Source organism: Ammospiza nelsoni, chromosome 6 (genome assembly GCF_027579445.1).
Source record: "Ammospiza nelsoni isolate bAmmNel1 chromosome 6, bAmmNel1.pri, whole genome shotgun sequence".
Taxonomy (NCBI): Eukaryota; Metazoa; Chordata; class Aves; order Passeriformes; family Passerellidae; genus Ammospiza; species Ammospiza nelsoni.
Window position 1 is genome coordinate 11,158,062 of NC_080638.1, and position 25,836 is coordinate 11,183,897.

Genomic DNA, 25,836 nt, shown 5'->3' on the forward strand with positions numbered 1-25,836 from the left:
GGAGGGAAGGAAAGAGGGACCCTCATCCCCATTCCCAAACTGGCAGCAGCCACAGACCCTCCCAAATCCCACCCTACTACACCCCAGCCCTTCACATGAGCCTTTTCCAGCTGGGATGACAGGGAATAATTCTTTATTTCCATACTGAAACTAAGTAACTGCTTACAAAACTGCACAGTCTTCCCTCCCCTCCCTCCCTCCTTCCACACATCCCGGCCTCTCACGTCCACCAGCACCAGGATTGAGGTTTTTTGTCAAACCAGTTACAAGCACAAAACAATCTAAAGGCAGAAAACACACAGAATTGGGGAAAAAAACTAAACAACAAATCCATGGAGCACAGGGAAGGCAATGTCTGACTTCCCTTACACCAACAACTACAACAGGGGAGCTTGATAATCCCACATGGATAATCCCACTTGGATATTCCCACCCACCTCCCACCCCCAATCCCAAAAAATCCCAGCCCCACTTCCAGGGCTACAGGCTGTAGAACTTGAGGCTCCGGTCCATGCCTGTGGAAGCGATGAACTTGGCATGGTGGCCAAAGGCCACTCCTGTGGTCAGACCACTGTGCTCTGAGGACAGAAAACAATCCATGGTCACAATTCCGAGTGGATTTGTCCCATTCCTGCCCCAGCCACTTCCATGATTCCCAGAGCTCCTCACCTGTGAAGTGGAGGATCTCTGTCCACTGCTTGCAGATGTAGATCTGGACATCAGTCCCACCCAGCGCCAGGTAGGTCCCGCTCTGGTCGAAAATCAGGGATTTCACCTGTGGAGAAGAATCACAACAAGGCATTGAAAAAGCTCCCAAAAAGGCTTTTCTGGGATGCCACAACCCCTGGAGCAGACAGGGACATCACACACCTCGAAGTTGTTATCCAGCTGCAACGTCTTGAAGTTCTTGAGCTTTCTCAAGTCCCAGAGCTTGACGGAGGAGTCATCGGCTGCCGTGGCCAGGTAGTATCCGTTCTCGGAGAAGGCAATGCTGGTGATGGGGCCCGAGTGTCCCGGGAAGTTGGCCACATTGGTGCGTTCCTTGGGACAAGGTGGGCACAGGGAATCACAGAGTTGGGATGTGGCATCATTCCCAACCGGCCTGCGTGGTCACGGCGTCACCAGCGGCTGCTCTGCAGCTGGAACCTTGGGATTTTTGGAGAAACCTCCAAAAACATTCCTCAAAGTCCTGCTCCTTGGACTGATCCCCAAACCAAGCTCAGACACCCCAAACCCTTGTTCCAGCACATTCCCACCAGCCCTCACCTTCAGATCCCAGATCTTGATTTGAGAATCCATCGTTCCTGTCCCAAAAATGAGCCCGTCCGGGTGGAACTGGGCACAGGTGAGAGCTGTGGAGACAGCAAGAGAATCAGAGGGCTGGGAAGACTCAGAGAGCTGGGGAAACTCCCAAGAGGGTTGGGAAAACTCCTAAGAGGATTGGGAAGATTTGGAAGGTCAGGAAGGCTCAGGAAGGTTGGGGAGACTCACAGGGTTGGGAAGATACAGGGAGCTGGGAACACTTTGAGAGTTGGGAACACTCAATAAGGTTGATGAGATTGGAAGGGTTGGGAAGACTGAGGAAGGTTGGGAAGGCTACCAACAACACTCCAAAGGAGTTTCTATGAACTGCAGGAGCCAAGAGATGCCCAGAATGGGGAAATCAACTCCAAAGCTTACCACATCCAGAGCTCTCATCTGTCACCTTGGTGAGGACACGGCCGGTCTGGATATCCGAGAAAGCCCAGTACTGGGAGAGAGGAAGAGCGTTGGATATGGGAGGGGTGGGAAGCACAGGTGGGGTCTGTGGGATGGGGAGGGATTCACCTGGTCATCCGAGGAGCTGAGGAGGTAATCACCCGTGGCGTGGAGGCTGAGCCCGGTCACGGAGCCCTCGTGGGCACGGACCACCTGCACACAGGAGGCGTTGGGAACGGACCAGATCCGGATCGTGGCGTCGGGAGAGGCTGAGAACACCAAGTCCTGCACAAGGACAACACCAGAAAGTTCACATGGGAGGAATTCACCTCTCTAAGGGCTCCCAGCAGAGATTCCAGCAGAGGAGGGTGCTGATATCCAAACTTGAGGCATCCTGGGAGTGAGGGAAGAGCCAGACGCACCTGGGATGGGTGGAAGACGACGCTGGTGACCTTCTTGGTGTGGCCCTTGAGCGTGGCCAGGATCTGCTCCGAGCTCTTGTCGAACACGATGACGTTTTTGTCGGCTCCACCTGGAAAACCGAGCGGGAAGCGCTGGGATGGGAGTGTGGGGCCAACCAACCCCAAATCCACCTGCCTCGTGTCCCTTGTCCTCCTTCAAATTCCCAAAAACACAGAGAAAGAGACCCACTCCCAGTTGGGAAACCCCCAGGAAAGCTCCCTTACCAGTGAGGATCTTGTTGGTGTCGGAAGGACACAGATCCAAGGCAAGAATTCCTGGGATGCTGGCGCTGTGCAGCCCCTGTGTGAGTGAAGAGATCCCCAAATCACTGCCACAGGCAGCAAAACCCTCCCAAAAGGAATAAAGAAGCAATTCCCAGCTCCATGTGGGCGTTTCCCAGTTCTTTCCCATCCCAGCACTCACCACATGTGAGGCCACCTGCCGGTACTTGCTGAGCTCCTCCGGCTTCACCAGCTCCTCCGGGACCGTCTTGCCCCTCTGGAAAAAACAGGGATAAACATCAGCCTTGGCTGGAGCACAGCACATCCCAGCTCCCTCCAAATCCTTGGATAAGGCCGCTCACCTTCTTACGCTCCGTGGTCAGCACCGTGGCCTTGTCTTGGAGCTGGAAAACAAGAGGAGGGTGGGCACAGCCCGGGAATTCTGCGATGGGGAGATGGAGAGGGGAACGTGTGGAACACTGCCCCTACCTTCTGGATGATCTCCGGGGTCATTCCCGCCAGCTCTCCCAGATCCATGGCCTCGCCAGCGCCCTGTGTGGCACAGAGAGAAGGGACATGCAGAGAGGGAATGTGGGAGCAATGAGTGGGAAAAGGGCTGGGAATGAGCGGGAAAAGGGCCGGGATGAGGAGCAGGACTCACGGCCACGTTGGGCTGCGCTGACGGCACCGCCTGGGGCACGATGAGCCCGGCCTGAGGCTTCAGTGTGGCCAGAGCTGCAGAAACACAACAGGTTTAGAGGAAAACAGGGATAAAACACTTCCCAGCACCGCTTCCCGGGAATGCCAGGTGTGGGAATGCCCCGTGTTGGTGTCACCTTCTCTGGCGGCTGTGACCTCCTTGGTGAGGCGGGCGATGACCCTGCAGGCGGCGTCGTGCTGGTACAGGGCGTGGGACAGCTCCTGGCGCGTGGTCTGCAGCTGCTGCCGCAGCGTGAAGCTGTGCAGCATCACGGCGTCCTGCGGGAGCGCCGCCGTCAGCCGGGAACGGCACCGGGACCATCCCGGCAACCCGCCGGTGCTCACTCACCCACTCATCCTGCAGGGCCTTCAGGATGGCCGGGATGCTGGTGGCCGAGGGCGGCTTGGGCCGGATCGGGTGGGCAACTGCAGGAAAGACGGACGGGTCATCCGTGTCCCCGATATCCCTATGGACCATCACTCCCATTCCTTGACTTCCCCATTTCACCATCCCTTCTTTACCCCTCTCCATCCTGCCCTCCACAGCTGAGTTTGGCACCTCGAACCCTGGAACACCTCAGGCACCGCCATTCCCGCCCCCGGGAGAGCTGCTTTTCCCGGGAGAGCCGCTTTTCCCGGGAGAGCCTTTCCCACGCCCGTTCCCGGTACCTTTGATGTCGATGAGTTGCTCCTCGGACAGCGGCTGGTTGTTGACAGGGTCGGTGCCGTTCTCCGCGATGTATTTCTCGATCAGCCGCCGCTCGTACACGTGGTTGGACACCGGCGACACACACGGGTGCTCCGGGACCTCGTTGGAAACTGCGGGGGAAAGGGAAGGATGGGACGGGACGGCAACGGGGGTTTGGGAACTCCGTGCCCGGTGATCCCTCGGTGACCCCGGCTGTCCCCGCCCCGCAGCCCGGGATCCCCCGTTCGGTAGCGCTCTCCCCCCGCACTCTGTGGCCGCTCTCTCCGCACTCACTGGAGCAGATGAGCGCCATGGCGGAGGCCGGGGGGTCGCGGCTCTCCGGTTACGGCCCCGCTGCCCTTCCGAGGCTGTTTCCGGTTCTCCTTTCCGGTCCGGGGTCCCGGTTCCGGTTCCGGTTGGCGCGCGCGGCCCCCGCGCCGCTCCCGAGCGCTCACGCGGGCGCCGCCGCCGCCGGAACCGGAAGCGCTCCCGGCACTCCCCGCGCTCCCCCCGCCGGCGGGAACGGCGCTTCCCGGCGTGCACCGCGCGCCGCCGCCCGCCTGCGGCTGTTGCCATGGGGACCGCGCTCCCGGCATGCCCCGCTGCCGTCCCGGGAACTACAGCTCCCGGCGTGCCCCGCGGCGGAGCCCAGGGAAGCCCCGGTGAGGGGGGGTCGGGGGGGACCCTGGGGTGGGGGGCGGAATTCGGGCAAAACTGGGGCAAATTCGGGGAAAGCTGGGAGGGAAATGGAGGGAGAATGGGCGGAGGGTGCTCCAGAGGGAGATAGGCGGGATGAGGGAGCCGCGGGGGGGGTTCCGGGGGGGGATCCCGGGGGAACCGGGGGGATCCTGCGGGGTGGGGGGGACAGTGGGAGGTGGGTACAGAGGGGCCTGGGGGGATCCTGGGGGGATCCGAGGGATCCCGGAGACCCCGAAAATGTGGGTGGAGAGCGCACAGAGGGATTTGGGGGTCCAGTGGGCATTGGGGAGATCCAGGGAAGTGTGGGGGGATTTTGGGGATCGTGGAGGGTGGAGGGTGGAGGGCCCGGGGAGGGGGGGCGGGCACAGGGGCGATCGGGGACTCCAGGGGAATGGGGCAAACTGGGCGGGGCTGGGCACACTGGGACTGGGGATATCCCGGGGGGACTGGGGAGAAGTGGGGAGCAGGGGCGGTCTCGGGGGTGGCAGTGGTGGCAGTGTCCCATCCCGGAGCGCCCTGCTCCCTCCTTTGGGAAGGGGTGCCCCCCCTTCCCAGCCAGGCCCGGTGCCCTTGGCTGTGTCCCGCTGACTCTGGTCGATCCCAAAAATAGCCGGGACACCCAGGCCTGTGCCGAGGGGGGGCATGGAACTGGGCTGTGGGGCCTCCAGCCTCCCCTCCTGCTTGGGGCATCCCAAAGCCAGCAGGTGGACCCCAAAACCAGCAGGCTTTCCCCCTCCCAGCACCCTCACGTGTCTCTTTCCCCGCAGATCCCGGGTTCCAGGATGGGGAGTGCCGTGGGGCACCGGGCCCTGCTGGCCCTGCTGCTGTGGATCCCATTCCTCATGGGATTGGCGGGGGACGGAGCCAAGGATGGCCCGGAGGGATTCAGGGGACACACCACCACCTCCGATGACCTCCTGCTCCGGCTGGGAAGGTCCACTTGGGACACCCTGGAAGGCTGGGTGGGACACCAGCCCCTGCGGATGGTGGCGGAGGTGGGATCGCCATTCCCAAACCTTCCCTGGAGCTCCTTGTGCAGGGGCACGGGACGTTTTCCCACTCCCTTATCCCCATCCCTCCCCACAGAGCCTCTCCACCACCCTGTGGATCGTTTCCTCTGGGATCTCAGCAGCCCTGAGCACGCTCTGTGGGATCCTGGGGGATCTCCTGGCCGCCTCCAGCATCAATGGTGAGTGGGGCTCACCCCGTGGGACAGCTCCTGCCCCCATTCCTGGCGCCACCTCCACTGCTGACCCCCAGGTCCCATTCCCAGGCCACCGGCTGGTCCGAACGGCGGCGCTGGCTCCCGGGGAAGTGCAGAGGGTGCTCCTGTGGGCCGTGGCTGCCCTGCTGGGATCCTGGGTGCTGACCCGGCTCCGAGGGCTGCTGCTCCCGCTGCTCCGTGGCCTGAAGCTTTTCTTCTTCCTGGGAGCCTTCCTACACGTGGCCGCTTCGCAGGAGAGCCCCACGGTGCAGGCGGGAATGCTGCTGGGCCTGTGGCTGCTCTACACCTTCCTGGGCAGCCTGGTGGCGTCCCCTGATCCCAGTGCCCGGCTGGATGCGGCCGTCAAGAGCCTGGAGTGGAAGGTGGAGGAGCTGCGGCGGCGCCAGAAGTTTGGGGGGCCCCGGAACCGGGAGGATTGAGCCCGCCTGAAGCTTCCCCAAAGCTTGGCTCCACCATCCCAAGCATCCCAAGCATGTGTCCCCCCGCTCTGCTGAGCCCCCTGCACACCCTGCTCTGCTTCCCGGTTCTCCCAGGGGTCCTGGGGGCCCCCCATCCCTCTGGGAGCACCCCAGAATCGGGGGCCGTGCCTTGCCACACGTGCCACAAGTGCCTTCACCCCAAAAGCCCCCACACGCCCCAAGAGTGGGAGAAGAGCTCCCACATTCCCTGCTCGCCAGGGATGTTGGCCCAGCCCAGCCGGCTTGGGGTGCGGAGGGGATCCCATTCCCCGTCCCGGGGCCTCTGCTTGTTTTGGGGTCCCCTCACTGTCAGGTTTTGGGTTTTAAGCTGCTTTTTAAACGGTTTTGATAATGTGGTTTGGAATAAAGACGGATTTATCCGGCCTGGCCCTGCTGCTTTCCCAGGGGAAGGGGGTCAGGCTCAAGCCGGCCCCCCAGTCCATTCAGAGTGGGAGGGGAGGAGGAGGAAGATGAGGAAGGTGGTTTATCCATGCCAGGATCCCACCGCCCTCCAGCTGTTCCTGCTGTGCTTCCCGCTCGCACCGTGCCCCTCGCCATGGATGTCCTTGTCCTTCCCATGTCCCCAGTGTCCCTGGTGGAACAGGGAAAGATGGATGGTAGCTGGGGGAAGAATTCCCACCCTTCTGCTCTTCTCCGGGGGTGTCCGGTGCTGGGTGGGGTTGGGAATGGGATGAGGAGCAAGGATTGGGATGGGGATGAGGAAGAGGATGAAGAGTAGAGATGGCGATGGGGAATGGGATGAGGGTCGGGAATGGGGAGCAGGGATGGGAATGGGGAATGGGGTGAGGATGAGAATGGGGAGCAGGGCGGGGAATGGGGAGCAGGGCTGGGAATGGGGAGTGGGCTGGGAATGGGGAGTGGGATGAGATGGGATGTGGCTCGGGCTGTGGAGCAGGAGCCGGAGCACCGGGCACGGCCGGGCTTTAGGACCCGGCGGGACGAGGCGGCGCCGGTGCCGGTCCCGCCCCGGCCCCATTGTCTCGGCGCGGGGGCGGAGGGACGGGAGGCACCGGCGGAGCGGCAGGAGGCACCGGCGGCACCGGCACCGGCGGCACCGGCGCACGGACCGAGCCCCCGCCGGCCATGGCCTCGGCGCCCCGGCTGGCGCTGCTGGCCGCCGCCCTGCTCTGCGCCCCGGGTAAGTGGGAACGGCACCGGGAAAGGCATCGGGAACGGCAGCTGGCACCGGGAACAGCACCGGGCACCGATTCCGACCCCGCTCCGCGCCCCTCCCGCCGTCCTGCCCGGATCCGCTCCCGCGTGGACCCGCAAGCCGGGTCGGTTCTCCCCTTTCCCTACGTTCGGGTCCCTCCGTTCCGCCGGGATCCAGGGAGCCGGGGCGACCTCACCCCCTCCTCCTCCTCCTTCCCCGCGTTCCCCGGGATCCGCGTCCCCCATCCGCGGGGATCCGTGCCCCCTCCGCCGCCTGGGATCCCGAGGGGATCACCCGGGGAACGTGGGATCCGCTGGGATCCCGAGGGGGGAATCTCCTCCCGGTCCCCACGGGAACCCGCTGCCCGAGGAGCTCCCCTTCCCCCCGGATCCCGGGATCTGCCTGGCCTCTCTCCCGCACGCCTGATCCCCTCGGTGGGATCAATTCCCGGCCGTGAGGAAGCCCTGCCCGGGCATCCAGGTGGGATCTGCTCCGTGTGGTGAGGGATCCCTTTGATCAGGGCACCTTGAGCCTGGATCCCACCCTGCAGGACACGGTTCCAACCCTCTCCCCAGTGGGGAATGCATTCCCACAGGGAACAGCTAGGACTGGGGGAAGCGAGTGGCCCCCCAGTCCTGATGCAGGGATGGGATAACCCCGGGATGGGGCAGCCATGGCAGGGGTGACCTCAGAATGTGGCGGCCCAGGCAAGGGGTCACTCTGTGTGCTGCCACAAAGGTGGGCACAAAGACCCCCAGCTGCACACCCCATTCCCGCTGTGTCCCTGCGGGATGTGATACGTCCTTGTCTCTGCAGTGAGGGGTGATGGGGAGCCCCCAGATCCCGTGTTCCTGCCGGTGGAGCTGGAGGTCCTTGGGGTGCCCGAGTCCTACCGGCTGCAGAGGGTGGATCAGGACGTGGCCCCCAACTCTTCCCTGCACACCCGCTCCGAGGCATTCCTGCTACTCCGTGCTGGATCCCAGCCCCTGTTCCAGGCCACCTACCCCCCGTTCAGCATCCGCCAGGTAACCAAGGGTCCTGTGTCCCCTGGACCACCCCTGGGTGTCCTGGCCCCCACCACCATCCTGGTGTCCTTACAGGAGGTGTCCACGGAGAGCGCCCCCAGCTCAGCTTGGGCCATCCGTGCCGTGTCCCTGGAGAGCTCTGTGTCCCCTGCTGAGCCCGTGGCCCGTGTCCTCTTCCATCTGTATGGGCCCGACTGGATGCCTGGGAAGCGGGATCATGCCGGGGCTCGGAATCATCCCAAGGACTGGGACCATCTTGGGCTCTGGGATCACCCTGACGTCCGGGACCACCCTGGGGGTCAGGGTCACCCCAGGGCCTGGGATCATCCCAGGGAGCAGGACCACCCTGGGATCCGGGATCACCCCAGGAACTGGGATCACCCTGGGGATCATGACCACCCCAGGGACCAGGACCACCCCGAGCAGCAGGACCACCATGGAGTCCGGGATCACCCCAAAGACCAGCACCACCCTGGGATCCACGATCACCCCAAGTACTGGGACCACCTCAAGGACCAGGACCACCAGCAGCAGCAGGACCACCCTGGGAACTGGGATTCTTCAAGGGATTGGGATCACTCCAGAGCTCGGGATCTCCCCTGTGCCACCCTCCACGCTCACCACCGCGGGCGGGTGGCCCGGGGGACATGCCGCCTGCAGGTCAGTGCCACCCTGGGGACCCTGGGGACCCATTGCTCCCCCCCAGCCTAATCCCAGGACTCCCTCTCCCCTGCAGGCTCCACTGGGCGTGTGCGTGGTGGAGCTGGAGATCCCTCCACGCTGGTTCTCCCTGGGATCCCTCCATTCCCACCGGAGCCGCCGGCGAGATTCCAACCCCGCGGAGACTCTGGAGCGCCCGGAGCCGGCTGAGCTGCACTACAGCGTGGGGGAGTGCGGGGCTCGGGAGCGGGAGGCTCCCAGATTCCTGGCAATGCTGGAGCTGCGGGCGGGAGAGCCGGAGCGGCGGCAGGAGGTGCGGCTGGACGAGAAGGTGCTGCTGCGTGTCCCCAACGTCCCCCTGCGGCCCGGGCAGCGCTTCACGGCCACCATCGCCCTGCGCCACAACTTCACCGCCGACAGCCTGACCCTGAGGTGACAGCGGGGACAACGGGGACACTGTGGGACACTGTGTGACTCTATGTGAAAGCGTGTGACAGTGTGTGATTGTGAGTGACACACTGTGACAGTGAGCGACACTGTGTGACACTCTGTGACATTGTGTGGCAATTTGTGGCAGTATGCGAACATCTGATACCATGTGCACTGAGTGACATTGTGTGACAGTGTGACTGTGACACTGTGTGGCACCATCTGATACTGTGTGACATTGTGTGACACTGTGTGACTGTGAGTGACACTGTGACAGCGAGTGACAGCGAGTGATTGTGGGTGATACCGAATGATTGTGGGTGACTCTGTGGGACACCATCTGACACTGTATGACACTGTTTTAACACTGTGTGACACTGTTTTAACACTGTGTGATATTTTGGGGCATTGTGTGACACCATCTGACACTGTGTGACACCACATGCCCCACAGGATCAAGGCCAAGAAGGGCCTGCAGGTGGTCTCTGCCCGCCCCACAATTCCCAGCACCTGGAGCGTGCACCTGGAGCGTTCCCGTGGTCCCAAGCACTCCACGGCCGTGGTGACATGCCGGCGGCTCGGTGACATCCCTGCTATCCCTGACAGCTCCAGGTAGGGAATATCCCAATCCCCCCTTCTGGTGGGAATTGTGGGTTGTTCCACCCTGATCCCGGTGCGGTGCCGCAGGGTGTCCGAGCCGGCCGAGTTCCTGCACCTGGATGTGGCTGTGGAAAACGGGACGGGGGGGCTGGCGCCGGCGCGGCCCCTCACATGGCAGGTGGAGTATCCCGGCCAGGATCCCGAGGCACAGAAGGACAAACTGGTCTGGGAAATCCAGGTGTCGGAGCGGGACATCCGTGCCCTCGTCCCGCTGGTGCAGGTGGGTGTCCCCATCCCATTCCAGCCCTCCATCCCGCAGGAAGTGCCCCCTCATCCCGCTGTGCTTCCAGGAGCTGGAGATCCTGAACACGGCGCCGCTGACCGGGGTGCCCCGCGTTATCCCGGTCAAACTGGTGGCTGTGGAAGCAGGGGGTGCTGTGTCTGAGCTCACGGATCCCGTTGGATGCGAATCCGCTGACAAGCAGGTGCTGCAGGTGAGTCCTGCTATCCCCTCATTATCCCGCCTTACCCTGGGACATTCCCATGGCATTCCACGTGCCCTTGCAGGTGTCGGATTCCTGCGACCTGGTGTTCGTGGGGGGCAAGGAGAGCCGAGGGGCACGGGGGGCCCGCGTGGATTTCTGGGTGCGCCGGCTGCGGGCGGAGCTGAGCTTCTCCGTCTGGGCTCCGCTGCTCCCGCTCCGTGTCCAGCTGGGAGATCCCATCCTGGAGCAGCTCCGTGGCTGGAAAGTGCCCGGGGGGCCTGACAGGTAAGGCCTACAGAATGGGATGGTGGGAAAAGGGGGAGACAGGATGGGGCTGGGACCTGACGTGTGGGGATGCATCAGTGAGCCCCCAACACACTCCTGTGTCCCGGGATTCTCGTCACCCTGTTGTGGAATCTCTGTCACCCTGTCCTGCAATCCCTATTCCCCTGTCCTTGGGGAACCCCTTGTCACCCCATCCTGGGACTCTCCTCACCCTGTCCCTGTCCCCTGTCCCCAGTGCCATGGTGGAGTCTGAGGACGCTGCAGAGGAGCCGGAGCGGCGGGCGCGGGGCTGCCGGCCCCAGTTCCAGCGCACGGCGCTCCGTGTCCTGGCACACTTTGTGGCCCACCCCCTGGATGGTGGCCGTCACCTGTCCTACCTGCCCGGCCCCGAGTGGCTCCTGGATGTCACCCACCTGGTGGATGCCCGGACCCGTGTCCAGGACCCCCGCGTGGCCTCACTGGAAGCAGGGGCCGTGGTGGTGGGCCGGGAGCCTGGAGTCACCTCCGTGGAGGTAAATGGGGGATGTTTGTGGGATCCTGGGAAGATTTGAGGGTGTGGAAAGGTTGCAGGGATGGAACTGGGGGGCTGGAAATGATCCCAGTGGGAGCTGGGCAGGATACAGGGAGGGAGGGAACTGAGGGGCTGGCACAGGATGGGAAGAGGAAACAGTGGCCGTGAGGAATGTTGGGGGACTCACAAGGTGCTTCCAGGTGCGCTCCCCGCTCTCCGACTCCATCCTGGGGGAGCAGACGCTGGTGGTTTCTGAGGAGAAGGTGACGGTGACAGAGCTCCGTGCCCAGGTGGTGGCTGGGCTCTCCTTGTCCCTGCGGACAGAGCCGGATCATCCTGGCGTGATCACCGCCACCGTCCTGGGGACACCCACGCTACGGGCCCTCAAGCAGGTGAGATGGGTGGGGGGTGACCCCAGCCTCCCCGGTGTCCCCCAAACCTCTGCCATCCCGCTTGTCATCCCGCCAGGAAGCGACCCTGTCCATCTGGCTGTCCTTCTCCGACCACACGCTGGCCCCGCTGGAGCTCTACGGGTGGCACGACGTGGCCTTGACCGTGACGTCCCTCGACCGCGCCGTCGCCACCGTCAGGGGCTCCCCTGGGGTCCCCGCTGCCCACCCGTGGGTGGTGGCCGAGGGGCCGGGCCGGGGGGCCCTGCTCCAGCTCAGCCTGCACCCCCCAGATCCGTGCCGGCGTGGCCGGCACCGCGCGGCCGCCCTGGCCACGGGCACGGCCTGGCTCGAGGTGGGGGTCCCCTCTCCCGGGAGCCCCCGGCCCTTCCCGCGGGCCGAGGGCGCCATGTCCGGGGAAGCAGTGACCGTGGGACAGAGGGACCCCGCGGGCGTGGGGCCAGCTGCCACCAAGCTCCAGGGGTCTTCCTCGGAGGAGGAGGACGAGGAGGAAGGCTATGGACGCAACCGTGCCGGCATGGAAGAGGAGGAGGAAGATGAGGAGGAGATAGTGAAGGCTCCGGAGCGGGTGACTGACCTGGAAATCGGGATGTACGTGCTCCTGGGAGTCTTCTGCCTCGCCATCTTCATCTTCCTCGTCAACTGCATCTTCTTCGTGCTCCGCTACCAGCAGAAGGAGCTGCCCGAGCCGGGCGGGGCCCCCTCGGCCCCACAGCCCCACAACTGGGTCTGGCTGGGCACCGACCAGGAGGAGCTGAGCCGGCAGCTGGATCGGCAGCAGCTGGACCGGCCGCAGCCGGATCGCCGGCAGCCGGAGCCCCCGGCATCCCCGGGCCCCCCCTGCGGCTGTGGGGGCCCCCCGGGCTCCGGCGAGGACGGGGCTCCCCCCGGCTCCCCGGCCCCGCAGCCCCGAAAGGAGGGCTCGGCCCCGGGGGGCGGCCGCAGGAAGCGGGTGGAGTTTGTCACCTTCGGGCCCCCCCGTGTCCCCGAGGAGCCCCCCCCGGCCGCCCCCCACGTGCAGTCCATCCTGGTGGCCAGCGAGGACGACATCCGCTGGGTGTGCGAGGACATGGGGCTGCGGGATCCCGAGGAGCTCCGGAGCTACATGGAGAGGATCCGCGGCAGCTCCTGACCCCGAGGGGCAACTCCCGGACCCCCCAATTCCCGGGCAAACCAGTAAGGGCCCGACCTCCTCTCCGTGCCGTGCTGGGGGGACACTGACCCCCTTCCCAGCGGGATGGGCCGGGGACCACTGGTGGCCTCCTGGGACCACCCCGAGGTGCCCACAGAGGTGAGGGGGGGGGTCTCCCAGCCCTGTCCTTACAGGGGCTGGATCCCGGCGGCACCGGGGAGGAATTTGGAATGCTCTTACTGCTTTGGGTCTCATTGCGACATGGTGTTCATAGTGGTGATGATGATGGTGGTGATGATTCCTGTGGTCTGATCCCGGGGAGGATCCCGTATCCCCCCACCTTCACCCCGGCCACGCATCCGTTTTGTACACATTTTTTATCGGGAACGCCCGGGAAGGGGCTGCCAGGGGCTGGTATTTATGGAAAATTTTTAATTCTGACGTTGTTACAAAAATAAAGTATTTAAAAAAACAATTGGGATTCTTCTCTGTGCCCTCTCCTGTGATCCAGACAGCGGGTCCCACCCTGCCCCCATGGCAGTGCCAGGCTCCTGGGAATGGGCACATGCCCTTGACCTTGGCTCCATGTGGGAGCTGGTCACGGGACTGGATCCAGGGCTGGGCCTGGCTGTGGCCCAGCTGGGGTCACCTTGGGATAAGGGATCTCCTTCCTCCCTCTCCTGCCATCTTCCTCCTCCACCTTTCCAACCCCAACACCAGCCTGGTACTGCATGTTCCCAACATTCCCAAATGTCCCCCTCAGCACCTCCCTGTATTAGTGGCCACGGGGATTCCCACTCTTCCAGCTTCCCAATAAGTCCCAGCAATCCCAAGACACCCTGGGTAACAGCAGGAGATCCCCCACCCCATCACCCTGCTCCCAGCTTCCCCAAGCTTCCCAAAACCCTGCTGAGATGGGGTGACTAGAGTCCTGCCCCCCCTTCCCAGCATCCTGGGCCCCCAGGTGTCCAGCTGGATCCCAGCCCTCACCCACGGTGGGGATCAATGTCTCCTGGGATGCCCCACCTCCCATCCGTGGAAATTCCAGCCTTTCCCTCACCTAACATTCCTGGAGGGTTCTGGGGTGGTCCTGCATGTGCTGGAAGACGCTCAGGATGTGGAGCTGCAGGTAACACTGACTCCAAAAAACAGGGAGGAGAGGGGAATTCCTGGCTCTTCATCACCCCACAGATGTCCCACACCTCAGGAGGCCCCGAGCCCCCTGTGCCGCCACCCCAAATCCACGACCCAGAGGCCCAAACGAGCTGTGGATCACGATGGCTCTGCCAGATCTGTGACCCCCGGGCTGGGAGCAGCAGACCCACGAGGTTCCCGTGCCCCAGAGGGTCTCTGGGCTCCCCAAAACCCTGCTTCCTCCCCGCCAGGGCAGGATGGAGCCACCCCATCACCTCCTCCACCCCAGAGCACTGAGTCGGCTTCCTGCCCACCGCCACAGTCCCGGAGCTGCCGGAGCGCAGGGGCACGGCCGAGCCACGTCCCCAGGCTGCTGAGAGGGGGACCCCTGAATCCCAGAGCCCTGAATCCCATGGGGATGCCCCGCTGATGGCATGGGGGGGCTCTGCCTGCTCTTGGTGGCTCTCTCTGCTGTGGCACCTGCACGAGGTACGTCACTGTCCCCATCCTGGCCCTTGCTGTCGCTCTCTTGGGACCTTGAGGTGGTGGAGCCACAGATTTGGGGGTCGGGGACCTGTTACCTGTCTGGGAGGGGGAGCACTGGGGGCCGTGGGGGGTCCCCAACAGGTGTGTCAGTGGTGGAGATGCTGCCCCTCAACACACTCAGAGGGAAAGGGATGCTCTGAAAGGATGTCCTAAGGCTTGGGGATTCTCCTAAATGTTAAGGTCCCCTTGGATCCCCCAAAAAGCACCCTGGGAACCCCTAGAAGAGGACCCTAAGCCCCTAAAGGTGCTCTCAGAGCCATTCCACCTACAATCCCTCTGGGAACAGGGTGACACTCAGGGCCTGAAGCCCATCCTGTCTCTCATGTACCCCCTGGATGGTTTTGGGATGTGATGCCACCTGTCCTCCCCACCCTGGCAGGATTTGGGATTGTTCGGCTGCCAAAATGTCTGCCAGGAGCTGCTTCGAGGCCTCCAATTGATCAGGAAGTGGCCCCATCACCCCATCACCCCATTTCCGCCCTCGTCACACCTCCGTCCCCACCTGGAGCAGCTCATTCCCACCTTCTCCCCTCACCCCAGCCCTTTTCCTTGAACATTGTAACCCCAATCCACACTGCACCAGCTCTGGTGGCTCTTCCCAGGATTCCCACCCAAGCAGCCCCAGTGGATCCCACCCCACCCAAGTGGATGCCTCACTTCTGGGGCTGAGTCCTTCCCCCTGGAGGAGCCAAATGAGGCATTTTTAGGGATAACTGGATCACCCACTCACCTGTGGCTCTGGAATGGGTGTAGGCAGGTGGGTATGGACAGGTCCAGCCCCTCTGTGTCTGCAGGGATGAACCGGAAGGCGGGAACAACATGGATGCAGGATGGCGTCCCAAATTTCAGCTCTTCCACCGCTGAGTCGTGTCCCAGTATTCCCATATTTAAGGCCAAATTCTCCCAGCAGATCCCACACCAGGATTTAGCCCTGAGAAACTTCCTGGGGCACACAGGGATTGATTTTTGGGATGCAGCAGCTCCGTGACCAGAGCCCGGGGGCATTCCCGCTGTGCCACTCACAGCTGGGAGAATCCTCTTGGGCACATTTTGGTGGGTTTGGGATGCACCCTTCCAAACTGTGAATCCTGGGGGACTCAGTTCCTCATCCCTGTGTCCTTTCTCCCCACAGTCCCCACAGAAACGACGGAACCTCCCAGCACTCCGGCAGGGAACACCTCGGTGACTCCAGGTGAGTGTGGGAGGGTGAGGGACATCCCTACACCCACTTTTCGGGATTCTGGGATGACACCAGCTCACCCTTCCCGGTGTATCCCGCAGCTCCCAGAGCGCTGCGGCTGGCGGGTGGCCGGGGCCGCTGCGAGGGCCGTGTGGAGCTGGAGCAGGAGGGGACATGGGGCACGGTGTGTGACGATGGCTGGGACATGGCCGACGCCGACGTGGTGTGCCGCCAGCTGCGGTGCGGCCGCGCCGTGAGAGCCCCCGGCAACGCCGCCTTCGGCCGCGGGCACGGCCCCATCCTGCGGGATGACGTGGGATGCCAGGGACACGAGCGGCACCTCTGGGAATGCCCGGCCACCACGACGGAGCACGACTGCAGCCACAAGGAGGACGCCGGCGTGGTTTGCTCAGGTGGGTTTGGAACATTCCAGAGCTGGGGGTGTGCATGGCGCATCCTCACCGCCGCGCTCTTCCCGCAGAGCACCAGGAGTGGCGGCTCTCCGGAGGCCGGGATGCGTGTGCCGGCAGGGTGGAGGTGTTTTTCCGAGGCACCTGGAGCACGGTGTGTAACAGCACCTGGTATGACACGGAGGCCGCGGTGCTGTGCCGGTCGCTGGGATGCGGGGATGTGCTCCAGCGGCCGGCCTTCCCACACACGCTCCCCGGGAAGATGACGTACATGTGCGAGAGCCTGCAGCCCTCGCTGGAACAGTGCCGCTGGACCTTCAACAAATCCGCGCCCTGTTACCAATCCGGGGCTGCCGGGGTCATCTGCAATGGTACCGCATCCTTCCCGATGGGATCTGAGGCACGGCCTGGGCCCGGCTCTCTCCCAAGCATCTGATTTCTGTCCCTGCTCTTTCCAGGCTCCCAGGGTTTGGAAATACCAACACCCACAGTGGCTGAGGTGACGCCCAGGAATGTCACTGTCCTGCAGGGTGAGTGTCCGAGCCCTCGGCCATTCCGTGGGATCAGGGTACAATTCCCAGGAGGTAAGATTCGTGTGGGATGAGCTGTGTCCGTTCTCTGTCCCAGCCGAGGAGGGGACCCCGACCCTGGGGACACCACCGGTGGACAGTCTCCTCTTTGTCCTGTGCCTGGTGCTGGCCGCGCTGCTCCTGCTCTCCGTGCTGGCCTTTTCCGCTGCCCTGCTGAGGCTGAGGAAGAGGAGTGGTAAGGAATTCTGGATTTGGACATGGAACTGGGACACAATCCCCACTTTTTGGGCTCAGCTGAGCCATGGAGTGTGTGCATCCCCTTCTCCCCACAGCCATGTCCTCCTTGGGAACTCCCATGCCAGTCCTGGTGACCCACAGCTCCCAGAGCCCCAACGCACCCTCTGGGATCCCCAACGACTACAGGCAGGCTCCCACCAGCCTTCCCAAAGGATCAGGTGGGTCTGGCAGGTCCCCCCAGGGGCTGTGGGGCCAGAGGTGCCAGCTGGTGACAGATGCCACATCCCCTTGTCACCCCCCAGACTGTCTGGTCAAAGCCATTTCCAAGGATTCTGATTCCGACTCGGAATATTATGAGTTCAGCAGCAAGCCTCCCATCGCCCTGTCCACCTTCTACAGTGAGCATCCCGCTTTCTCTGGGATCCCTGAGGCCCTGTCCCGGGATCCCTGTCACCCAGGATGTTCCCACCCCTCTGCCCTTCCCACAGACTCCCTGCGCCGGCATCCCAGGGAGGATCTCCTCCCTCCGAGACCCAGCCAGGAGAGGATGGAGCCATTGCCTGCGGATGGTATGGCACAAGGAGGGTCTATCCCATGGATTGAAGGGTGGCCATGCCCTTTTCCAATCTCTTTGCTCCCACATTTGATGCCCCTGTTCCCACAGAGCCGGCCAGGCCGGGCCCCCCACTCCGCAGCTCCTCCAGCTCATCCTCATCCACGGAGCCCTATTGGAATGGCAGCATTCCCCCAGCTGTCCATGGCTACAGCACAGGTGGGAAGTGTGGGAGCAGGGATGGGAGCAGGGATAGAGGGACCCCAGGGATGGGAAGATGGATGGGTTCAGCCTCAGCGAGGGAACGGGACCCCAGGGAGTGGGAGCAGGGCTGGGCAGTGCCAGCCAGTGACTCTGCTCCTCCCAGCGCCCCCAGCTCCCCCGGCAGCGCCCGCCCCAGCGCCCTCCCAGCCCTGGGCACCTGCGGCTCCGGCAGATCCCGATCCCGACGGCAGCTCCAGCACCTCCTCGGGGGAGTGGTACGAGAACGTGCAGGAGAGGGAGCCCCCCGGAGACCCCTCCCCACATCCAGGTGAGGATTCTGCGCTGCTGGTGGGGCACACAGGGATCTCCAGGCGTGCCCAAATCCTCCTGATGGGCTCTGTCTCTGCAGGCTGGTCAGATCCATCCTATCCCTCGGGGGAACACGGGGAGGATCCCGACTTTTCCGAGGGCAGCGACTACGACGACATCCAGGACTCTGCCTACTGAGCCTGCCCCACCACTCCAGAGGCCGAATCTCCTGGAATTCTCCGGCTTTCTCCTCCAGAATTCTCCAGTCATCTCCTCTGTGCTGCCATTAAAAGCTTTTCCCACCGTGTCCCTTGTCCATAGGGGTGTCACCAGCCCCACAGTGAGGCAGGACCACCAAGTGCTCCCACTTGTCCACTAAGTGACACAGAGATGACCAAATAACCCACTCCCAGCCCACAGGAGCATGGAAGGGGGAGGCAGGGCCCTGATCCAGCTCTATGGCACCAGGGGTGGAAATTAAACTGCAGGAAGGGCAGACATGGAAGTCCCATGTGTCCCCCCAGAGCTTGCCTACACCCTTCTGGGACAGTCCCCATCCTGGGAACATGCTGCCCATAAATCCTGCCCAGAAAGGCTCCAGAGATGCTGAAAAGGAAGCCACTGAGGTGCCACCCCAAATCCATGGGATGGTGCCCTGTGAGGGTGGGATACAGCCCCCAAACCCTTCAGCACCTCCCAATCCATCCAGATCCCAGCAAGAAGCTGGAGCCAAGCAGCTTCCTGGAGCCAAGCATCATCCCAGCTTTGGGATTTGGGGTGCTCCCAGCTGGGAGGGGGCACACACCCACCCATCACCCTGGGACTGGGACCCCTCTGCCCCTTCCCTGCCAACCATCCCATCCCATCCCATCCCATCCCATCCCATCCCATCCCATCCCATCCCATCCCATCCCATCCCATCCCAAGCCGGCTGCTCCCGCCCCAGCCCTGCCATCGGATTTCTGCCTCCCCAAGGAGCAGGTCGGGGTTCAGCTGCACCCCAAGTGGAAAATGTGGGCCCCCCCACATCCTCCAGCTGTTTGTGAGCGAGAGGCCCCGCACAAAGGAGCCGCAACAACGGAGGAAATCCCAAAATAGCAGCAAAACCCCGACAAAGGGCACGGCGAGGCGCGGGCTGCGAGCGCCGCGGACACGGGGGGTGCCCCAGCCCTGCTCCGGTGCCGGGGGGCTGGGAGGGAGGTGATGGTGCCGGGATCGCTGGGATTGGGGCATGGAAAAGCCTGGAGGGATCGATGAACTGCGGGGGGTCCTGATGCCCTGGAGGGGTCCCAGAATTCAGGGTGTGGATGCACTGGGTGGGATCCCGATGTGCAGAGGAGCAGCAGCGTGCTGAGGGCGCTGATTCCAGGGAGGGCAGCAATTCCCTGGGGATAACAAAGCCCTGAAAGGTTCCAAAGCCCTGGGGGGCACCAATTCCCTGGGGATACCAACATCCTGAGGGCACCAGTGCCCTTGGAGCTGAAAACCCAGCCAAGGTGTCACCTCCACCCCCTCACAGCCTCATCAGCGCCAACCATTCCTCCGAGCTGCTCCCGCCCCGAAAATCCCCCTTTTCCTCATCATTATGATCCCAGCAGCGTGCCGACAGCCGACAACCCCTTCCCGCTCGCTCAAAGGCAGCTCCTGCTTTTTGAAAGGCTCCTCACGGCTGGCAGCGTTGTCAGCACCTCCCAGCGCCCCCCAAACCCCCCCCTCCGGGAAGGGATTCCAATCATCCCGAGCTGCCACGGCACGCTCAGGATGCTGAGCTGACTCGCAGCGCCCGAGGCAAGGCGGAGGCTCCATCCGAAGCCAAATCCTCCCCCTGGGATCTCATGGCCTCCAGAGGCAGTCACGGCTCTGAGGGGAGGGCTGGGCCCCAAGCACCCCATATCCACGGGGATCACACACCCCTGGATAACAGGATCTTTTCCAGAGGCACAGAGTCCTGGGATGTTTGAGGCGAATCCCAAATTTCAGGTTGATTTTGGGGGATTGCAGCTTGCAGACCCTCCACTGAATCCTGGGAGCAGGCATGGGAATTGCGCCCCTTTTCCAGGGAATTTTCAAAGCCAAAGTGGGTGGTGGGCAGGTCCAGGACCCCCATGTGGGATATTCCAACAGGGCCTGTTCCCATCAGGATCAGCAGAATCCCTGGGATAACAGGGATGGGATCTCAGCATCTGGGTGCTATGGGCAGCACCCAGATGCTGAGAGACCACTTCAGGGCTGGGGACTGGAGCATCCACGGGTGCTGGAGCAGGATGGGATGAGAAGTTCCATCCATCTCCCCTTCCAGCAGGAATACCACGGAGTCAATGGAAAACAGCTGCCTCATTAGCATGCCTGACCTGGATTCAGAGCATTTAATTAGGGCACAATCAATTAACGCCTCTGCCCTGGCCGGGTCCAGCACCGCTGGTGCCCCACGTGTCCTTGCAGGGGTGTAGGGTGTCCCTGGAATGCCAGAGCCTGGGATGTGCCTGCATAAAACCTTCCCCCATCCCATTCCTGGGGGTAATCACAGGATTTTGGGGGATGCCAGGATGAGCATCAACTCCTCTGTAACCCTGGGGGGCTTGGGGACCCCCAGATCTCCCTCGGCACTGGATATATTCACTACCGCCCTTCCCAGAGCTGCAGAGTCCCCGGGGATCTGGTGGGGGCTGAGCCCCACACTTTTCTCACCCCTTTCCTCTCGTGCTTGGCGGGACCCAGGGAGGCAACAGAGTCTTCAAACGGGCCCAGGGGTGACGTCAAAAAACCACAGAGGGAGGAAAAACAGACGGTTCCTGTCCGGGCCCCCTCCCTTGCCTGCTCCGGGCCGGGCAGCGGAGGCGGCGCAGCCCCCGGAGCCTCCCGTGCCCCCCATGGCACCAGCGGAGCCCATGGCAGCCCGGCTGCCCGTTCTGTGCCTCCTGCTGGGAATGTGGGGTGAGTACCGGGCACCCTGACCTCGGTGCACTGCGCAGATCCCGCGGCAGAGCCCTCCCGGTTCTCCCGCTCCGGGCGGGATCCGCACCTTGAGCCAGGCACAGTTTGGGGCTTGGGGAGGAAAGCGCCCTGGTGACCCCCAAACCCCCGCCCACATCACCCTGGGGGTCCCCAGGGTCCCAAGATTGAGCCAGTGGTGCTGAGAGCAGCCAGGTATCCCCACATCCTCATTCCCTGACAGCTCCCGCCCTTCCCTCCGTCTTCATGGCACCATTCCCGAACATTCTACCCAGGAGCAGGGCTGATTAGCGGTAACTTGCAGGGCCCTCGTCTTTTCTCAGCCATAAAAATCCCCCAGCAGACAGGTGGGGAGGCAGCAAATCACCTTCCTTCCTCAAAAATCCCAGTTTTCCCACAAAATCCGCCTTTTCCTCAAAATAACCGTGAATGGGGTGAGCAGCGGAGCCGCTCTCCCAGGCTCGGGTCCGCAGGGTGGGATGCAGGACTGACGCCCCATTTCCGCTCTTTCTTGCAGCCATCCCCGACCATGGAGGAGCCACCCGGATCCCTGGAGGTGAGAATTTGGGAGCAGCCCTTTGGGAATGCCTCCAGAGCTCCGTGAGCATGGCGGGTGCTGGAGTTGCATCATCCGGAAGCGGCATCGCGGGGTCCCAGCTCAGGCCCCCACATTCCCTCGACCCCTCCATGCTCCCATTCCTTGCGCTGCTTCCCAAGGCCCTCACCAGGGGCTTTTCCATCATTCCTAGGGTGAAAACCTGCTGGGAAAGGAAGGAAAGCTTCCAATGATGGTGTTTTCCTGGTGTTTTCCCACAGAATCCAACCTGAGACTCACCAGAGGAGGCTGCCACTGCACTGGGATACTGGAGGTGAAATGGGAAAACCAGTGGAGACCGATTTGCTGGGAGAGCGTGAGCAGGGGCAACCTGGATTGGATCTGCCAGAGGCTGGAGTGCGGCCCCCTGACCTCTGAGCCCTTGGAGTTCAACATTCCCGGTGGGAAAGGGCTACAGAGTCTGGCCAGGAGGTGCAGTTCCCCGCCTGAATGCCAATGGGAGCTGGAAAACTGCACAAATCACGTCATTGTTGCCTGTGGAGGTGAGCCTGGACCCCCAGCCCGGCCACCTCAATCCCTAGGGATCATCCATGTCCACGTGGCCCCTCTCTTCTCATTCCAGAGCCGGTGAAAACCACTCCCAAGCCCCCACCCACACCCCCGACCACCACCCCGGAGCCCACGGGTAAGCGCCTCATCCCAAGGAGCCCATAGCCTCAAATTTGGGAACTTCCCGCTAAATAGTGGGAAAATTGCCATCCCAATTCATAACACTTCCTCTTCCATCCCCAATCCCTCTCCAGGACCCCCCAGGCTGCGGCTGGTGGACGGGAATTTCAGCTGCTCCGGCTTCCTGGAGCTGCACAAGCAGGGGCTGTGGGGGGCCGTGGCGAGCATCCCGCGCTCCTGGACACATCTGGTCACCCTCATCTGCCAGGAATTGCGCTGCGGCACCGCTGGGAGCGGCCACGGCGAGCCGGACCCAGGGATCCACCTGCCGGTGCGGTGGGAGGCGGTGGAATCCTGCGGGAGTCGCTCCCTGCTGGACTGCTTCAACAGGAGCAGCTCCCGGGGGAAAGCGCCCGCCTTCATCACCTGCTCAGGTGAGAACGGGCCTGGAGCGCCCGCCATTCCCTGCTCCTCCGCCCCGGTGGGATACCCCGGGGGCATTTTGGGGCCCGGAACCGAGAACCAGCCCCATCCCAGCCGGCCCCATGGGCCCCATCCACCCACTCCTGCTCTTCCTCTCCGAGGTGCGAAGGCAAAACAGGAAATCTCGGTTCCCGGCAGTGCCGAGGAGGGAGAGCGGCCATGGCAGCATCCCAAATTCCAGCTGGGGTGGGGAACACTGGCAGGCACCAGGCCGAGCAACTTCCATGCCTCGGGCATTTCCCTGAGCACCTTCCATGCCTTGGGCATCTCCATGCTCCCATCATCTCCCTGCCTCGAGCATTTCCCTGAGCACCTTCCATGCCTTGGGCATCTCCATGCTCTCATCATCTCCCTGCCTCGGGCATGTCCCCGGATATCTTCCCTGCCACAGGCATACCCCTTCTTTTCCATGAGCCTCTTCCCTGCTACAGGCATGTCTGCCAGAGCATCTTTCCCTTGCCATGAGCATCTCCCAGCCACAGGCCTCTCCCTGTCGTTTTCCATGAGTGTTTCCCTGGAAATCAGCTCTGTGCCAGCTGCATGGCATAGGGAGCCAAGCCATGAAGCTCAGAGCAGGCTCCTTGTGAGTCCTGCCATCTGCCCAGCTTGGAATCCCGTGGGATTTGGGGGTTTAACGGGCTGTGGCAGCTGGCAGAGCTGGCTTCCATGCTGCATTTCCCATGGGAAGAGTTCAAAGCCCTTCCATGCCTGGATTGGTTCAGTCCCTGTGGCATGAGGGGAGATGCCGGGAGCATCCCTGTGCCAGAAGCTGGTGCTGGGAGAAGGAGGAGCATGTGACAGCAGTATCCCTGTGGATATCATCCCTGTCTGCCTGTGGGTCCAACTCCTCTCTCCCTGTGGTTCTGGCTCTTCTTCCCACACGTCTGACCCATCTCCATGGATCTGACTCCCTTCTCCTGGTAGCTCTGACCCCACTCCATGGATTTGACCCCTGTTTTCCCATGGGCCTGATTTCCCTGTACCCATGGATCTGCTCCCTGTCTTCCCATGGGTCTGATCTCCCTGTACCCACGGATCTCCTCCCTCTCCTCGTGGATTTCACCCCCTCCCCACGGGTCTGGCCCCTCCCTGTGGATCCAACCCCTCTCCCCATGGATCCAACCCCTCTCCCCGTGGATCCAACCCCTCTCCCCGTGGATCCAACCCCTCTCCCTGTGGATGTGCTCTCTCTCCCAGATTCCCAGCCGCGGGCCCTGCGGAGGCTGGCAGCCGGCCCCACGCCCTGCGAAGGGGACATCCAGGTGTTCCATGAGGGACAGTGGTGGGATCTATGTGAGTCCAGAGCAGCGCAGCGAGACAGGCACGGCCGGCAGATCTGCCGGGAGCTGGGCTGTGGGAATCTCACCTCCAGCACGGCAATCCGGGAGCCTCCCTCGACGGGAGTCACCTGTGGGCTTGAACCCCTGCACCTCTGCCAGCCCAAGCCTGGGAATAGCCGGAGCTGCTCCCGGACCAGAGTTGTGTGTAAGCCATGTGATACGTGCTGGGAGCCGGAATTCCCGCTCCTATGGAACGGGCAGGGATGGGGGGGACCAAATCCACGTGGGATTTGGGTTCCTGGCGGGGTAATGGATGTTCACATCTCAGCACCAACCTCCGGCTGGACACATCCAGTGACACCCCTGCTCTTTCCAGGCCAGGACTCAAAGCCGCTTCCCACGGGAACATCTGCTGGAACCGTCGTGAGCATCTGCCTGGCCCTGCTGCTTTTCCTCATCCTTTCCCTGATCTGTGGCCCTCCTGCCTATCGGAAGCTGATGAAGAGAAGTAGGGGACAACCTCAGGATCCTCATCCTTCTTTTCTTCCTTCTCCCGCTCCACCATCCTCACGTGCTGGCTCAGAGCTGGCAGCTCCATGGATGCTTCCCTAAACTCCTTGGGGCAGAATTTGGCTGCTCAGCCTGACGGATCCCCCTGTCCCATTATCCCCAGACCTGCCCCATTGTCCCCAGGCCTGTCCCACATGGAGTGTGGGAGCGGGAAGAGGGATTAAGCTCCAAGCGGACACAAAAGAGCAGGTGGAGGATCCTAGGGGGGGGATTATTGGGAAGGGGGGGATTATTGGGGGTGACATATGGGGCTGGCAGGGGGGGGGAGGCAGCTGGAGGAAGGGTCGGGAAGATCCTTGGAGACACAATTCCCCCTCTCTCTCAGTTTCCAAGAAGAAGCAGCGCCAGTGGATCGGCCCCACGGGACTCAACCAGACAGGTGAGGAGCTGCTGGCTGGGGAGCTGGGAATGGGGTTTGGAGTTCCTGGGGATGGATCTGGGGTCTGGGTGAGCTGTTCCCCCCTGGATCCTGGCACAAGGGCCCTGGATCTCACTTCCTTTTGGAATATAACTCACCGTGGGGATGCGGGCTTGGAGCAGGGACCAGTTTTACTCAACCCCTTCCCGGGTGGGCTTGCTCCCTCCAAGCTGGTGTTCCAACCCCAAAATCCCAATCCTGCTGTCTTCTCCAGTGTCCTTCCACCGCTCCAGCACCGCTCCGAGGCCTCGGGGACAGGGAGGGGACAACGACTACGCTCAGCCCCCCAAAAAGAGCTCCCAGCTCTCTGCTTACCCAGGTCAGTGCTGGAAGTGGCTCCTCCCCGTTCCTTTTCCATGGATGTGCATCCAGTGATGGGTATCCGTGCTCTCCACAGCTCTGGAAGCAGCGTGCCGGCGTTCCAACCCTCCGGATAACTCCTCAGACAGTGACTATGACCTGCACTCCGCCCGCAGGGTGTAATTCCCTGCTTCCCAAAGGAGCTGATCCCACCTCCCACCTCAGCTTTGGGGGCATCCCAGCATTCCAGCATCCTCCCAGGAGCACTTCCCACCCTCCTCACGGGAGAAAAGGAGGTTTTTGTTTGGTTTTTTTTAAAGCTATTTATAGGAATTTAAGAGGTTCCCACTATCCCTTTGGAATAGTGGGATCACCAGCTTCTCCAAACCAAGACAATGAGCTGGGATGATGGATAAAGGATAGGGATGCAAGGGTGGGAATACTGAGAATGAGACTGAGATATTTAATAACAAATACCTGTAATAAAATTGGGGTTTTGTACTAATTACACCTTGTCCTCTTCCTTCCATTATTCCAGTGTGACTCCAAACCCCCAGTCAGAAGGGAAAAGTGGGACAGGGAAACTCCTTTTTCCCTGGTTTTTATCCCAGGGATAAATGCAAGAAAAGCAGGAATTGAAGCAG

At 62.4% G+C, this 25,836-nt stretch overlaps 5 protein-coding genes across 6 annotated transcripts; 4 read left to right on the top strand and 1 right to left on the bottom strand.

Moving 5' to 3' along the window:
* Positions 1–159: 159 nt before the first annotated feature.
* Positions 160–4,271, bottom strand: PRPF19 (pre-mRNA processing factor 19). The gene is made up of 16 exons (XM_059474963.1): positions 4,063–4,271; positions 3,750–3,899; positions 3,430–3,506; positions 3,218–3,359; positions 3,043–3,116; positions 2,871–2,933; positions 2,744–2,785; positions 2,584–2,658; positions 2,385–2,460; positions 2,121–2,230; positions 1,828–1,983; positions 1,681–1,750; positions 1,267–1,352; positions 871–1,041; positions 670–775; positions 160–578 (listed from the first exon to the last, which is right to left on the bottom strand). Exons 1-16 carry the CDS (start codon positions 4,079–4,081, stop codon positions 481–483), a joined length of 1,515 nt encoding a protein of 504 aa, XP_059330946.1. The 5' UTR covers positions 4,082–4,271; the 3' UTR covers positions 160–480.
* Positions 4,272–4,367: 96 nt separating this feature from the next.
* TMEM109 (transmembrane protein 109) lies at positions 4,368–6,533 on the top strand. 2 transcript variants are annotated; one of them, XM_059474965.1, is made up of 4 exons: positions 4,368–4,430; positions 5,235–5,462; positions 5,554–5,656; positions 5,741–6,533. In XM_059474965.1, exons 2-4 carry the CDS (start codon positions 5,250–5,252, stop codon positions 6,109–6,111), a joined length of 687 nt encoding a protein of 228 aa, XP_059330948.1. In that variant the 5' UTR covers positions 4,368–4,430; positions 5,235–5,249; the 3' UTR covers positions 6,112–6,533. The 2 variants fall into 2 exon arrangements, with proteins under 2 accessions (XP_059330948.1, XP_059330949.1); XM_059474966.1 differs by lacking the exon at positions 4,368–4,430 and adding an exon at positions 4,688–4,706.
* A 510-nt stretch (positions 6,534–7,043) lies between these two features.
* On the top strand, positions 7,044–13,336 carry TMEM132A (transmembrane protein 132A). Its single transcript, XM_059474452.1, is given in 12 exon segments — positions 7,044–7,244; positions 7,246–7,309; positions 8,141–8,349; positions 8,425–9,009; positions 9,086–9,441; positions 9,892–10,050; positions 10,126–10,318; positions 10,389–10,532; positions 10,606–10,808; positions 11,044–11,320; positions 11,520–11,711; positions 11,788–13,336. Coding segments are annotated over 12 exon segments (3,657 nt in total). The 3' UTR covers positions 12,862–13,336.
* Positions 13,337–14,429: 1,093 nt separating this feature from the next.
* CD6 (CD6 molecule) lies at positions 14,430–18,271 on the top strand. The gene is given in 13 exon segments (XM_059473904.1): positions 14,430–14,484; positions 15,336–15,410; positions 15,674–15,733; positions 15,823–16,187; positions 16,190–16,502; positions 16,590–16,661; positions 16,759–16,896; positions 16,994–17,116; positions 17,201–17,296; positions 17,387–17,467; positions 17,563–17,670; positions 17,819–17,983; positions 18,065–18,271. Coding segments are annotated over 13 exon segments (1,749 nt in total). The 3' UTR covers positions 18,163–18,271.
* A 2,581-nt stretch (positions 18,272–20,852) lies between these two features.
* On the top strand, positions 20,853–25,697 carry CD5 (CD5 molecule). Its single transcript, XM_059474930.1, has 10 exons — positions 20,853–20,898; positions 21,434–21,472; positions 21,733–22,014; positions 22,095–22,157; positions 22,276–22,575; positions 23,822–24,109; positions 24,281–24,412; positions 24,800–24,853; positions 25,107–25,211; positions 25,290–25,697. The coding sequence occupies exons 1-10, from the start codon at positions 20,853–20,855 to the stop codon at positions 25,373–25,375; spliced, it is 1,395 nt and encodes a 464-aa protein (XP_059330913.1). The 3' UTR covers positions 25,376–25,697.
* The last annotated feature ends 139 nt before the right edge of the window (positions 25,698–25,836 follow it).

What these genes read in the sequence shown, in the direction of transcription:
- CD5 (XM_059474930.1), top strand. Translation starts at nt 20,853, where the DNA reads ATGGCAGCCCGGCTGCCCGTTCTGTGCCTCCTGCTGGGAATGTGGG. An exon ending in CGTCATTGTTGCCTGTGGAG is followed by an intron (nt 22,015 to 22,094) that starts GTGAGCCTGGAC and finishes TTCTCATTCCAG; the next exon opens with AGCCGGTGAAAACCACTCCC. An exon ending in CCAGCTCTCTGCTTACCCAG is followed by an intron (nt 25,212 to 25,289) that starts GTCAGTGCTGGA and finishes TGCTCTCCACAG; the next exon opens with CTCTGGAAGCAGCGTGCCGG.
- TMEM109 (XM_059474965.1), top strand. Translation starts at nt 5,250, where the DNA reads ATGGGGAGTGCCGTGGGGCACCGGGCCCTGCTGGCCCTGCTGCTGTGG. An exon ending in CCCTGCGGATGGTGGCGGAG is followed by an intron (nt 5,463 to 5,553) that starts GTGGGATCGCCA and finishes CCCTCCCCACAG; the next exon opens with AGCCTCTCCACCACCCTGTG. An exon ending in GGCCGCCTCCAGCATCAATG is followed by an intron (nt 5,657 to 5,740) that starts GTGAGTGGGGCT and finishes TCCCATTCCCAG; the next exon opens with GCCACCGGCTGGTCCGAACG.
- PRPF19 (XM_059474963.1), bottom strand. An exon ending in CCCCGGAGATCATCCAGAAG is followed by an intron (nt 2,786 to 2,870) that starts GTAGGGGCAGTG and finishes CTTGTTTTCCAG; the next exon opens with CTCCAAGACAAGGCCACGGT. An exon ending in TCAAGATCTGGGATCTGAAG is followed by an intron (nt 1,042 to 1,266) that starts GTGAGGGCTGGT and finishes CCTTGTCCCAAG; the next exon opens with GAACGCACCAATGTGGCCAA.